Genomic DNA, 12,779 nt, shown 5'->3' with positions numbered 1-12,779 from the left:
CAACTGTGCGTTATGTGTCTTAAGCTTATGTTGGATTTTGAATTCTGTAAGTTAATGTGTTTAGTTAAATTAGTGATGTTTCCTCTGTAAACCCTGTTCCATCCATGCAGTTTTATTCTCAGATAACCTATTGGAGAACGCTAATAGTAAATGAAACTTGAAATGTTAGGAAAGTTGATGCAATGCTGCAGTGGGCTGCAAGTGTGTAAAGGGGGATCTGCCAGCACTGATGGAAAAAGTTGCTCTGACACTGTTACAGCTTTTGTGGAAGGGGATTAAAAATACCTCTGTGCAGATGTTTCCTAGCTCTGTGTCCGTGTGTGTGTGGACATTTTATTAGCCCTGTCATTACCTGACTTCAGAAGGTATTGAACTTTGCAGACGTTAATTCAAGCTAAATTACATAAAATTGTACAGTCTTGAGTCACTTTCATGTAAACAACGTGCTGAAGTACCCTGAGCTTTCTCTCGGCATTTGATAAGCAGCTCTTAACACTCTAACATCACCTGTAACAGCCTGGGAATGGAAACATGTGAAGTGTAGAATAAGAACAGAATGTTACATGCACTGTCATCTAGACTGTGAAGGATGCGTGTTTATTAAATTAAGATTCTTAAATGTAAGGATGAACTAACTGACAAAGTTATTAACAAGTCTACACAAGCAGCATTCTAACTATAATAGGGATTTATTTGTATTATTGACTTCCCTGCTCAACCTCACAATCTTGGACTTTATCAGTTTGGTATATGATATCTCTCACTGATGTACTTATTGGACTCTATTAATGTTCTTTACTTTTATGGATCACAGAGAAATTTGCCCTCCTTCAATTCCGATTCCGGCATATGCCAGTTTTTACTGGGGCAATATTTAATGTCACTTTTTATACTAAAAATGTGATTTTGAACATTGGAAGTCTGAGCAGGGAACATGCAAAGTTCACACTCAGGCTGAACGGTTTTTGCTGTTACTTTCATATTTCTGAACATGCCTGTTTTTTGTTGTAATTTTCAGTATAGAAATCATGGATGGAGCTCCACTACAACTAAATAAGTACAACACTAAAGCAGAGATTAAAGAGAACAATAGAAGCCAGTGGGCGAAGAAGGCCGAGTACTTTCTGGCTGTTGTTGGAAACATTGTGGGACTGGGAAACATCTGGAGGTTTCCTTATCTGTGCTACAAGAATGGAGGAGGTAAGGGAATATTTAGGGCCATTTTAGTACTTAAACTGAGCCCAATGAAAAACACTACACTAGTACACTAAAGGGCATGAAACATTCAGCAGGCTCCTTACTGACAGCAACACGTCAAGACTGCTAATGTACCACTTGGACCATACAGCACTGACACACTGAGTGTGTGCCGCATCAGACAAACGTCACCTACTTTTACTTTAATTAATGAACTTCCTTAAAAAGTCAAATTTCCCCCTTCGGGACAAATAAAGTTCATTCATTTTCTATCTCTTTCTTTCTTTCAATCAATCATATAGTGCCTTTAACATCTCTATCTATCTATCTATCTATCTATCTATCTATCTATCTATCTATCTATCTATCTATCTATCTATCTATCTATCTATCTATCTATCTATCTATCTATCTATCTATCTATCTATCTATCTATTATAAAGTGACCTTCATATCTATCTATTATATAGTGCCTTTCATATCTATCCATCTACCTAGTGCTTTTCATATCTATCTATCTATCTATCTATCTATCTATCTATCTATCTATCTATCTATCTATCTATCTATCTATCTATCTATCTATCTATCTATCTATCTATCTATCTATCTATCTATCTATCTGTCTGTCTGTCTGTCTGTCTATCTATCTATCTATCTATCTATCTATCTATCTATCTATCTATCTATCTATCTATCTATCTATCTCTCTATCTATCTATCTTGTGACCTTCATATATCTCAATCTATTATAAAGTGCCTTTCATATCTATCTGTCTATCTATCTATATATCTATCATATAATTTGTGCTTCATTTCTTTCTGTCTAACTATTGAACCTGTATTATGTCACTTATGGTGCTATCAGGGCCAGTGCCACCATTAAGGCAAATTAGGCATTCGCTTAGGACGTAGATCATGGGGGGGGTTGGGGGGGGGGTTTACCCAGTCACATGAGTTAGGTTCCAAACAGTCAGTTAGCGCACTAATAAGCTTGGCCTAGGGCGCAAAATAACCTAGCACTGACACTGGGTACTATCATTATTGTCTTAATTACCTGAAAAATCTCAGAACAGAATTTAGTTACACACATATTGCATATTCTGTACATTATATATATATATTGTGGGAGATGGCCGGCTGTTCATCCCGGCCAATACCCCCAGGCCACTAGATGGAGCCCTCCCTGTAGCATGGAAGTGCCCCGAAGACCAGCAGGGAATTATGGACAATGGAGTTTTTATTCCCAACCCTGCTGGACACCGTGGGGCCCACCAGAGGACGCTGCAGGGAGGCTCAAGGACTTATACGTGCCCTATAACCCGGAAGCACATCATAATCATATGACCAGAGGGAACGACGTGTTTCCGGGTTGAAGGGAAGGACTTTTTATCTGACCCGGAAGTGATAAGAAATCACATGGACTGTGGGATGGGAAACACTTCCAGGTCAGGGAATATAAAAGGACTCTGGGAAAGCCAGACATTGAGCTGAGCTGGGAGGTAGGGTGGCGAAGTGTCTGGGAGTGGAGGATTGTTATTGATTATTGGATTAGTGTACTTGTATGTGTAGTGTGGAGTGGAGGGTGCTTTATGCACATAGTTATTATAAAATAAATAATAATTATAATTTTACCTGGTGTTTGGAGTGGTACCTGAGGGTTCAAGGGAGCACTAATATGCTCTACTGCCACTATATATATATATATATATATATTCATGGCATTCATAGTCTGCATCACAATCTGATTGTATGGGTGATTACCTACCAGGTAACGCATGTGGCTGGTCAGCAAGTCGGCTAACACCTGCCACACTGCCCTCTTTCAGTTGTGAGAAGCAGATCAAAGAATGGTTGTAAAAACAGTAAAACGATTTTCAACCATATATATATATATATATATATATATATATATATATATATATACATGCATATACATACAGATACTTATTTGCAAATAACCTTTTTAAAAAAGTAAGAATATGTAGATGCATATGCAGTACCAATTCATGTACTGGGACAATAAAAATAATTAACTGGACTAGATGTTATCTAATACTAAAAATAGTCATTTCTACTACTCACTCAACAGTTGCTTCTTTTAGAAAATTATAAATAAAATTTGAAATGAGAACAGCCAATCTGAACGTTTATTAGGAAATGTTTATGGTTCACTAGAGAAGAAGGAGTACCTTGGGGTAGCCAGGGAATGTTCCACACATGACTTGTTAAATGATAAGTGCACTTCAAGGATTACACCCTAAAATGTCCTTTTTCATGCATCCAGGGGTCTTCTTAGTTCCCTATTTGTTTTTCCTGGTTACCTGTGGTGTCCCCCTATTCCTCTTGGAAACAGCTTTGGGCCAGTACACCCGTAAATCTGGCATCATCTCCTGGAGGAGCCTCTGCCCACTCGTTGAAGGTGAGAATTTCAGACATGCTTGCTTATCTAAGGAAGGGTACTGTGTGCATCAGGATTTTTTCTCTTGTTCATCAGCTTAATTCAACAGTGTCAGCACTTGTTGTTGGCAAGGACACTAAAACCACAAAGGAGTTTTTACTTAAAACATCAATGAAGTTTTGCACAACACAAAGCAATGGGTAAAATGTTTAGGATAACTTTCTTTAAAACTGATAGAAAAACACGATGTCATGAATATGACCATTACTTGATGCCTATTTAAATACTCCTGATAACAGCTTTCGTTAGTAAGTCATTATCAAACTTCATATAGTTCTTAACATTATTAGTTTACTATGTAATTAAATGATACTTCAAGTATTAGGTCTTGTGTTTTTAAATTCATTTACAAATGATTTTAAGAAATGACTAATGAAGAATTCTTGACTATTCAGTCACATATTATTCTTGTTTGGAAATCACTGATTAATATTAAACCAATTCATGACAAATGTCTTTAAAATCCCAGCACCTTTTGGATTTTCCACATATTGTAATAGTTTGTTGTTTTTGTTGTAAAATGATGATCATTACATTTTGTAAGAGCCAAATTTTTTAAATTAATATTAATAGAAAATTTGATTTTTTGGTTAATATAAATAGAATGTAGGCTTGATGTGGATAATGGAAGATTTTGTTTACCCCATAAGCTAACAGTTTCATGGAACGTTCCTAATGTTCTCCTATATTTCTGTATTTAGACAATAGAATGATCTCAGATTAAAGTAAGACAGCTAAAAGGAACAAGAACTGTTAGACAGAAAGGCGTTAAGGTCACAGAGTTTACTGACCATTATTTATGTACTGTAAGTAAATCAAACGCAGGTCCTAATGTGTGTGATAACAGATAGAAAGTTTAAGAAATGTAACCTAGACAATTAATCCATCAACAGAAACTTAAATACAAGACCTTTTTTTACTTTTTTGGGTGAATTGCTTGCTTTGAATTACACTAAAACTTTTAAAATGAAGACACTTGGACTGTGGAATTTTTTTTACAAGTCATACTAACTGCTGCTATGCTTTTCTGGCAACTGCATTTTGAACTATTTGAAAACCCTCAACAAGGAGAGCTACACACTTTACTAATCATTTATTATTTTTTGAAGGGCACTTGGCCTTGACTATCTGCCCCAATACCCAGTTTATGATGGTTTAAACCTGACACACTCCAGGTAAGCTGGTTTGGTGGCAGAGGACATGAAGATCGGGTAATGAATACGAGGTGTGAAGGAGGGAGTTTAGGGATTGTGACTTGTAACATTGGGAGTATGACGGAAAAATCATACGAAGTGGTAGAAGCATTGAACTAGAAGGGGTATTGATGCATCCTGTGCACAAGAGACAAGATTAGCAAGTTAGAGAAACTGTTGATGAAGGCAGGCCATTCACTTCAAGAAAGTTCGACAATCCTATCCACCTAATGTAAAGCTGAAGTGTGAGAATGTTTACTGACGAATCCTTTAGACATGGGTCAATTCTGTTATATTTAAATGGTCTCTTCTGAATCAGTAAAGAACTATCGTAAGAACAGTCACACACTTTGTAGTTCAGTGGAAAATAGAATATGAAATGTGCACTAATTCTCTAATAATTTACCAAGACAAAGGTTAACTCTGCTCAGAGTTCACCCTTGCAGACAAAGTTACAATAATCACTTAATAAATTGCCAATATTTTCTTTAGTCATTGCAGTTCTAGTAGATGCTGGTCAACAGGGCAGTATCCTGTTAGCTTTCCCCAAGCTCAAATTCCATAAGGTAGCAACCACAATTCTTATGACTGCTTCAAGGAAAGCTGACACCAATTTTATTAGTTTTCAAATAAAAATGGAGAGCAAGACCTCAATGTTCGGTACAAGAGCACTCTCTTCACAGGCCACGAGATCTCGTTGGAACCCTGAGTCCGTCTTCTTCAGATAACCAGCAACTTTTATGGCCGGACTCACTCTGGCATTTCAGTAATTGGCCTCATAAGAATTCGCTGCAATATCTTGTATTTATTGTGGTTGGGGTCTTTTTTTTTTTTGCAAACTGAAGCAGCACTTCATATCTCAGAAGAAAAGAAAAAACACCCACACAAACTGTAATGTTGCATAAACACTGCCCAGGAGCACTGCTTGAACATAAAAGTTGTACTCTTCTTCAGGTCTGAAAATTCTGATTAAATGAAGTCATTTCAGTGACCGGTCTCTTTTCTATTGAATGAATGGAGAGTGCATTCAGCCTCTCCAATGTCATGGTGTTTCTGAGAAAGGTTTTATATACTTCAAAAAACTCCTAATATGTAGAAAAATATGTAAATCTCCAATGTTTGGTAGGCTGCAGGACATCAACAGATTAATAGTTTGAAATTTAGGCTTCTTAATGGGTGGCAGATGAACCATTTAAAACAATGCATATTTTTGGAGTCACAATAGAACTTGAACATATTTACTTCATATGTCACATGTCATAAATCATTCTTAATATAAAGTTGATAAAACTGAAATCTCACTTAAAACAACACGTTTAAAACCTTGAAATTCTGAAAAGTAGACTTGACTTCTCACTACAAGTTCCATTGGCGATATTGAAAATACACTTATTTGATTTACTTATGGCAAAATAAACGCCTTCTTATTTTTTTAAGCAAGTAAAAAATTATCTATAAAGGTTATATTACAGACAAAAGTCACAAAGCATTGAACAATAAGACATAAAATAAAATGAAATATTAAAACAAAATATAGAGCAATGGCAATATAAAAAACACTCATAGAGGGCAGTGCTACCCAAATGCCAGTCTGAACAGATTTTAAATTAATCGATTTAATCTATCGTATCGGCTCTATTCATTTTAGTGGCAGTTACTACATTGTATGTGGTTAGCAGGAAAGTGATTGGACAGTAGTTCATGGGGTCCTTGTGTTCTTGCCTTTCTTACGAGGAACATTCAAAAGGTTTTTGCACTTTTTAAAACTCTGTTTATTAAGAATTTAGAAAACAAATCACATCACTTTTGTACATAGTCACCTTTGTTTGCGATGCAATTTTCCCACCATTAAGTTAGAAAATGCATGGCACTGAGTGTTCTGGAGAGTCCAAAAGCTCGTTCTGTACAGTTTATGAAGCTCCCTTAAATACACCGGCAGACATTTTCATGGTGGTCTTGCAACACTCCATCGAGAGAAGCAACAAAATGCACCAGCACACAGAAAATCCCAGGATTATCAGAGCCCTCACTCTCATCATGACCACACAAAGCCAAATCAAATGCTCTATTATTCTGTACAGGATGTGTCATTTTTTTGGTCACCTCTTCATTGTGCCTTCTAATGCCAATGCTGTAGCCTTCATCTAACGGTTCAGCAATAATAAGCCTGTCAAAAAAATGAGTCTAAATTTAGTCTACAAGACTGTGGCTCCTTTCATGCCACTTGCAATTTTCAGAAAGATGTTTTAGGTCTCGTATCCCTGTCATTGTCCACAAAGTTTCAGTATCAAAACTTTGAAACAGCAAACAAGGAAAGCAAAACTAAAACAAGGCATTAGCCAACTCTATTTGTCATAACAAGAGCAGGAAAAAGTCTGTATGTAAGCTTGATCTGGACCACGATTTATGACGGGGTGTTTCATCACTTGCCAAACAAGCCAGTGCTATGTGTTGTTGTGAAGAGGGAGGAGATGCGGCCGCCCCTCCGAAAACCCTCTTAAATGGCGTAACAATGGGAAACAAATAACAGTTGTTTTTTTTACCTCCTCTTTGCTCGATCAGCTGTTGACTTGCTGCTGCTGCCGTGCCTTGTGATTTGCATTTCGTGTGGTGCTTTGAACGTTTAAAAGCCTATACAGCACCTGTCCTTATATCTCAGTACCTTGTCTCTCTTGTCCCCCAGACATCCTCAAAGACTATGGAATCCCTTTTCGCTGTTCCGATATTTCACAGAGTAATATTTTCGTTTTTTTTGCGCTAATGTGATCTTTACTCTCATTTTTTGAGACTTTCAAATTTTCCTACTTCCATTATCTCTAACTTGCTCTGCATGTGTATCATAGGACTTGCTTCCAAAGGCTGTAAGTATGACGTGACTTGTCTGTCTCGCGGGACGTGAAAGTGCCTCTTTGTCTCTCTTGCAAAGATGTCCCTTCCAAAGATCACATCTTGTCGCCAGGAAAAAAGATTTTTTTTTTAATAATAGAGAGATAACCAAATTTTCTTTGATTTCTGAAGTTCTACTTGAAGTTACCATCGGTGTAAAGTCGTGCTCACTCATCTGTATTTACATTGTAAAAAGGCGCTATAAAGGCACCTGACCTGACACAACTGGACACAGAGGCACGTATAAAATGAAAGACTTTTCTTTATTTTCTCTTCAGCCGTGGGGCACGTCTTCCCTGTGTCCTACAGCCCAACACAGTCCCAAAGCACAACAAAGACCAACAACACAGTTCTCTCTTCTTCTACCACCACTCCTCCTCAAGCTTAGTCCTCCTCCTCCCGACTCTGGCTATCGAGTGGTGGTTTCTGGCTCCCTTTTATCAGGAATCTGGAAGTGCTCCAGGTGGTTGATTGCTGGCCTCCAGCTGCACTTCCAGGTGCGGTGAAACCAGTGCCCAAAAGGGACCAGTCGGTCCTGTTGCAGCAACCCCTGGTGGCACCTGTGGAACCCCACAGAGCTGCACAGAACTCCAACCTCCATGAAGCCCTGGGGGAGTCCGAGGCACCGCTGCAACCCAGGGTTGCTGCCATCTTGCATCCAGGGGGAGATACTGGGCTTCCCATCCTTGTCCCCCTTGCAGATGTGGTGAAGAAGCGTCCCGGCCAGGCATGGGCCCCGGCCATCTGTCACACCATTAATGGCAGGTGTAAACTCTGAACCATTGATGTGAACTTCAAATAATACATAGACAATTGTCCAATCACATTAGATTAAATAAAAACCTAAAACAGCACTAATTCACTGCCATTAAATGTGGGACAGAGCTGCATCACTGGAAAAATCTGAAAGCAACCAAATAAAGGGGAGCCTCAAGTCACCTGCTTGACAAAAGTTCAAGAATGCACATAGATTTTAATTTGGCTGGTGCCCTTCGCTCAGGAAATATAGGTATTCATACAGAAATTAAACAAATACAAGTCAGAACCAAATTTCAATGGATGGGTGATATACGCTGACACCAGGCATGTTGTGCAAATAATCAAATTTATTTCATGATTATTTCACATTACCTAATTAGTTTAAGTGGAGTTTTTAAAATATCAGTCCCAGTGCTCTGCATTGCAAATCGCCACTGCAGACTATATAAAATACACCACTTTTGGGACTTTGGGGGCTCCGTATAAGAGGTAATAAACCCTTACCTTAATAAGCTTCTTTAAATTAAAAAGTGAATTCTGGAAGGCAGAGATAGTTTAGGTTCTGGCTGGAACAGAACACACTGCATTATACAGTATATGAATATCCTTTGCATTCAACATATTGTTCAAATATGACAATGGGAAAAATGCATTTTCGGTCTCCAATTCTTAACAGTGAGTGGGAAGCATGGGAACGATACACCAGATGAGCAAAGCAAGGCGTATCTCACCACTTTTATTTTTGAATGATGTACAGTCTGGAATTCCATTGGTGACTAAGCAGCACTGAACTTTAACTCACCTGATAGGTCTCTTTTACTCCTATGAATTAATAACTGTTTAGTCTGTGTCACGAATAACGAGGACTTGCTGGAACATGTAATGAAGTAGAAAGTATGCTACTTGACCTACAATGCAGTGGGGTAAACGTAAAAGTAGCCCTAAATGAAATGTACTCAAGTCAAGTCCAACTAACTGAAAAGCGTACTTAGGTAAAGTAACAAAATGGTTTGTTATTTTGCACCTCAGTCAGTTACAAATCACTTTTCGTTTTGGTGGGAAAATTATCCAATGTACTTCATGAACTAGAAGATTTGTTAACTACATTAGGTTCCTGAAAGTCGATTTTCAACTTGCTGATTCATAAAAACTGAACTGATGTGAAAGGATCAATAAAATCATTATATCGATTTAATCTATCGTATCGGCTCAATTCATGTTTTTGGCAGTTACTGCATTGTATGTGGTTAGCAGGAAAGTGACTGGACAGTAGTTCATGGGGTCCTTGTGTTCTTGCCTTTATTACAAGGGATGTTCAAAAAGTTTTTGCACTTTTTTTAAACTCAATTTATTAAGAATTTTGAAAACAAATGACATCACTTTTCTACATAGTCTTGCGATGCAACATTCCAGGCATCGTACCAACTTTTTAATGCCCAATTACTACTTCTCCCGCCTTCACCGTTTCCAAAGAAAATATAAAGTGCGGAAACTTTTTGAACGTCTTAGACTTTTCCTCATATGCAGATAGTCATTGACTCATTTCATCTCAATTAAGTACTGTAGGATGCCCAGGTTGGTCTGGCTGAGCATTTGGCCTTGGAACAGCTAAAGGTTTCTATTTTGCTGCCCTGCCTGACCATCTGCCTATCAAGTCTGACACCTCATTTTAAGCATTAGCAACTTATAAACTAGGAATTCTTCCATTCTGCTTATTTTTAACTTTAACTGTGTTTTCACTGCTTGTAAAGTACTTTAAGCCACATGTATTGTATGTATAAAATGTACCATACAAGTAAATGCTGTTGCTGTCATTACTGTATATGACAGGTCCCCTAGAATCTTAATATCAGACACTTTTGCTGCCGTGTCTTTTTTCTTTTTAGGTATTGGTTATGCAGGCCTGATCATCATTATTTATTCTGCCATCATATACATCATCGTCCTGGCCTGGGCACTCTTCTATCTCTTTCAATCCTTTAGCACGGTGCTACCCTGGGCCAGCTGCAATAACACATGGAATACAGGTAACCTAAAAATACAAAGGGGAAGCAAGTAAAATGAATTTGAAATTAATTTTATCAAAAAATAATAAAAGGAAGTAAAGGAAAACATTTATTTTAATCCGCATGCACAGCTAATGAGAACTCTTCTCCTATATAGTTGTAATTGGAATTTTGTTTAATTTTTCATGAGGTATTTGTATTAAATCAAGGTGGCCATCTTTCCTGAGGTTTTGTAACTCAAAGAACACCTTATTGATTTTGTTCTCTGTTAGAAAGTTTCCTTCACAAGTAGTTCATTTTTTGTTTTACACCCTCCTCCATCATAACTTATTGTCTATGAGGAGCAGTGAAAGCTTTAGATTTGTCAAAAATTTTGATCTCTGGTTTCAACGGATCTCAACGGTTCCCTGAAACCGAAAACATTGATATTTCAATGATGGGTGTGTGTGTGTCACAGACAGTCTAGAGCTAAAACGGCAAAATACCAAACTCGAAACTTCAGCCTGTTATGAGATGATGATGTGCTGATTAGTTTTTGAACGAAATCGTGCACGAGAAAGAGTCACTCTAAAGAAATCCTCAAATACCGTAATTCTGCAATTAATTATGAATTCTTCTTGTCTATTGCTATGATCTATTTTATGATTAGAAAGATCACCATCGGGCAGCACGGTGGTGCAGTGGGTAGCGCTGCTGCCTCGCAGTTGGGAGACCTGGGGACCTGGGTTCGCTTCCCGGGTCCTCCCTGCGTGGAGTTTGCATGTTCTCCCCGTGTCTGCGTGGGTTTCCTCCCACAGTCCAAAGACATGCAGGTTAGGTGGATTGGCGATTCTACATTGGCCTTGGTGTGTGGGTGTGTTTGTGTGTGTCTTGCGGTGGGTTGGCACCCTGCCCGGGATTGGTTCCTGCCTTGTGCCCTGTGTTGGCTGGGATTGGCTCCAGCAGACCCCCGTGACCCTGTGTTCGGATTCAGCGGGTTGGATAATGGATGGATGGAAGATCATCATCAGAGTGGTAAATATTTACTGAAATGTTGTAGAATAGTTTGGGTAACTTTTCTCCTAGGATGCAAAGCATACTAATGCTCACGTCCGAAAATTTGATGTTATTTCCTAAAGTCTTCATGTTTGGCCTTGAATGCCACCACTTTCTACAGTTTTGATGTGGTGGTTGCTATGACATTGTTGTGGGTAATTCCGGGGGTCATTCTGCTCAAGTCATTAGGGGTTAAGGATATAAAAGGCACCTCCATACACCTGTTGGTGTCCAGGATTGAGTAACTTTATTTTGCTTATGTTGTACTTTGCTTTTATTATTTTGTCCCTGCTTCTTGCTTTTCCTTTCATACTTCTTTGTTTAGTTTCTGTTTCAAGCATCAATAAAAGATGGCCTGCCTTTTTGGTGGTGAACTTTTGCTCAGTTCCTCACTCACGTTTCATCTCCTTACCCTTACTTAAAAAGAAATGCCTCTGATTTTTCCTGAAGGCAGCCAGAGAAAAGCATTAATGCAATTGCATTTTTCTGACCTTAAAAGAATTGAAAAGAAGGAAATTAAGGTTTAGTCTATTGACCGTTGCTCATCTGACCACTCCCTGAATTTGCCTTAAAAACAGGACTCTACAGCACTTCTTAAAAATCTCTTTAATATTTTCATTATTTAGTTTGCATCGGATGTTAAAGTAATGGAGAAAAGAGGCTTTGTTCTGAAACTGCTGCACAATTGGTCCTGCTTAACAGATGTAGATAGGAAGAGTTGGGGGAAACAGAAGGCAAAAGGGAGAACTACAGCCTACGTACATCTCTTCTTGAAGAAAAGGAAGATAATTAAAAAACCTTATGAAAAAACCCATGAGAGTGCTCACTTGACCCTACTTGGCCAAGCATATGTATCTGCCTTAAATGAAATAGCTCCTAAAGAGCCAAAAAACACTTAGGTAAAAAAGACAAAACTGAATAAACAAACAAACCAACAGGATGACAAAAAATCAAATGAGCTCAAAAACAAGAAAGAAAAATATATAAAATGTAAAAGGCATGTGTAGGAAAAAGTACCTCCAAAAGACAGATTTTATTTAAAAAAGATAAAACGGATAGCATGTAGCATTTTTCATGGGTCCTTTTATAAAAGGGAGCAATGGCATTGCCAGCTTACCCAACTACTGTATGCCACCACAATGCCTCTATATTGCAGGTCTTCTTGAATCTCTGGAATTAGAGTACTAATCAAGCAATGACAACAATTAATAACAACAATAAAATGTCTCCCGCTTATCCGAG

The 12,779-nt window shown here is 38.1% G+C and overlaps 1 protein-coding gene across 1 annotated transcript in view; it reads left to right on the top strand.

The window, feature by feature from the left end:
* The first annotated feature begins 1,022 nt into the window (after positions 1-1,022).
* LOC114644671 (sodium- and chloride-dependent GABA transporter 2-like) overlaps positions 1,023-12,779 on the top strand; it is a 45,676-nt gene continuing 33,919 nt past the window's right edge. The window contains exons 1-3 of the mRNA XM_028792708.2: positions 1,023-1,200; positions 3,485-3,619; positions 10,383-10,523. Of these exons, the coding sequence (XP_028648541.2) occupies positions 1,029-1,200; positions 3,485-3,619; positions 10,383-10,523 (448 nt within the window). The 5' untranslated portion in view covers positions 1,023-1,028. The remainder of the gene's footprint in view (positions 1,201-3,484; positions 3,620-10,382; positions 10,524-12,779) is intronic.

The sequence above is a fragment of the Erpetoichthys calabaricus genome, chromosome 5 (assembly GCF_900747795.2).
Source record: "Erpetoichthys calabaricus chromosome 5, fErpCal1.3, whole genome shotgun sequence".
NCBI classification, from domain to species: domain Eukaryota; kingdom Metazoa; phylum Chordata; class Cladistia; order Polypteriformes; family Polypteridae; genus Erpetoichthys; species Erpetoichthys calabaricus.
The sequence above is the reverse complement of the archived record's forward strand: the minus strand, read 5'-3'. Positions and strand labels throughout refer to the sequence as shown.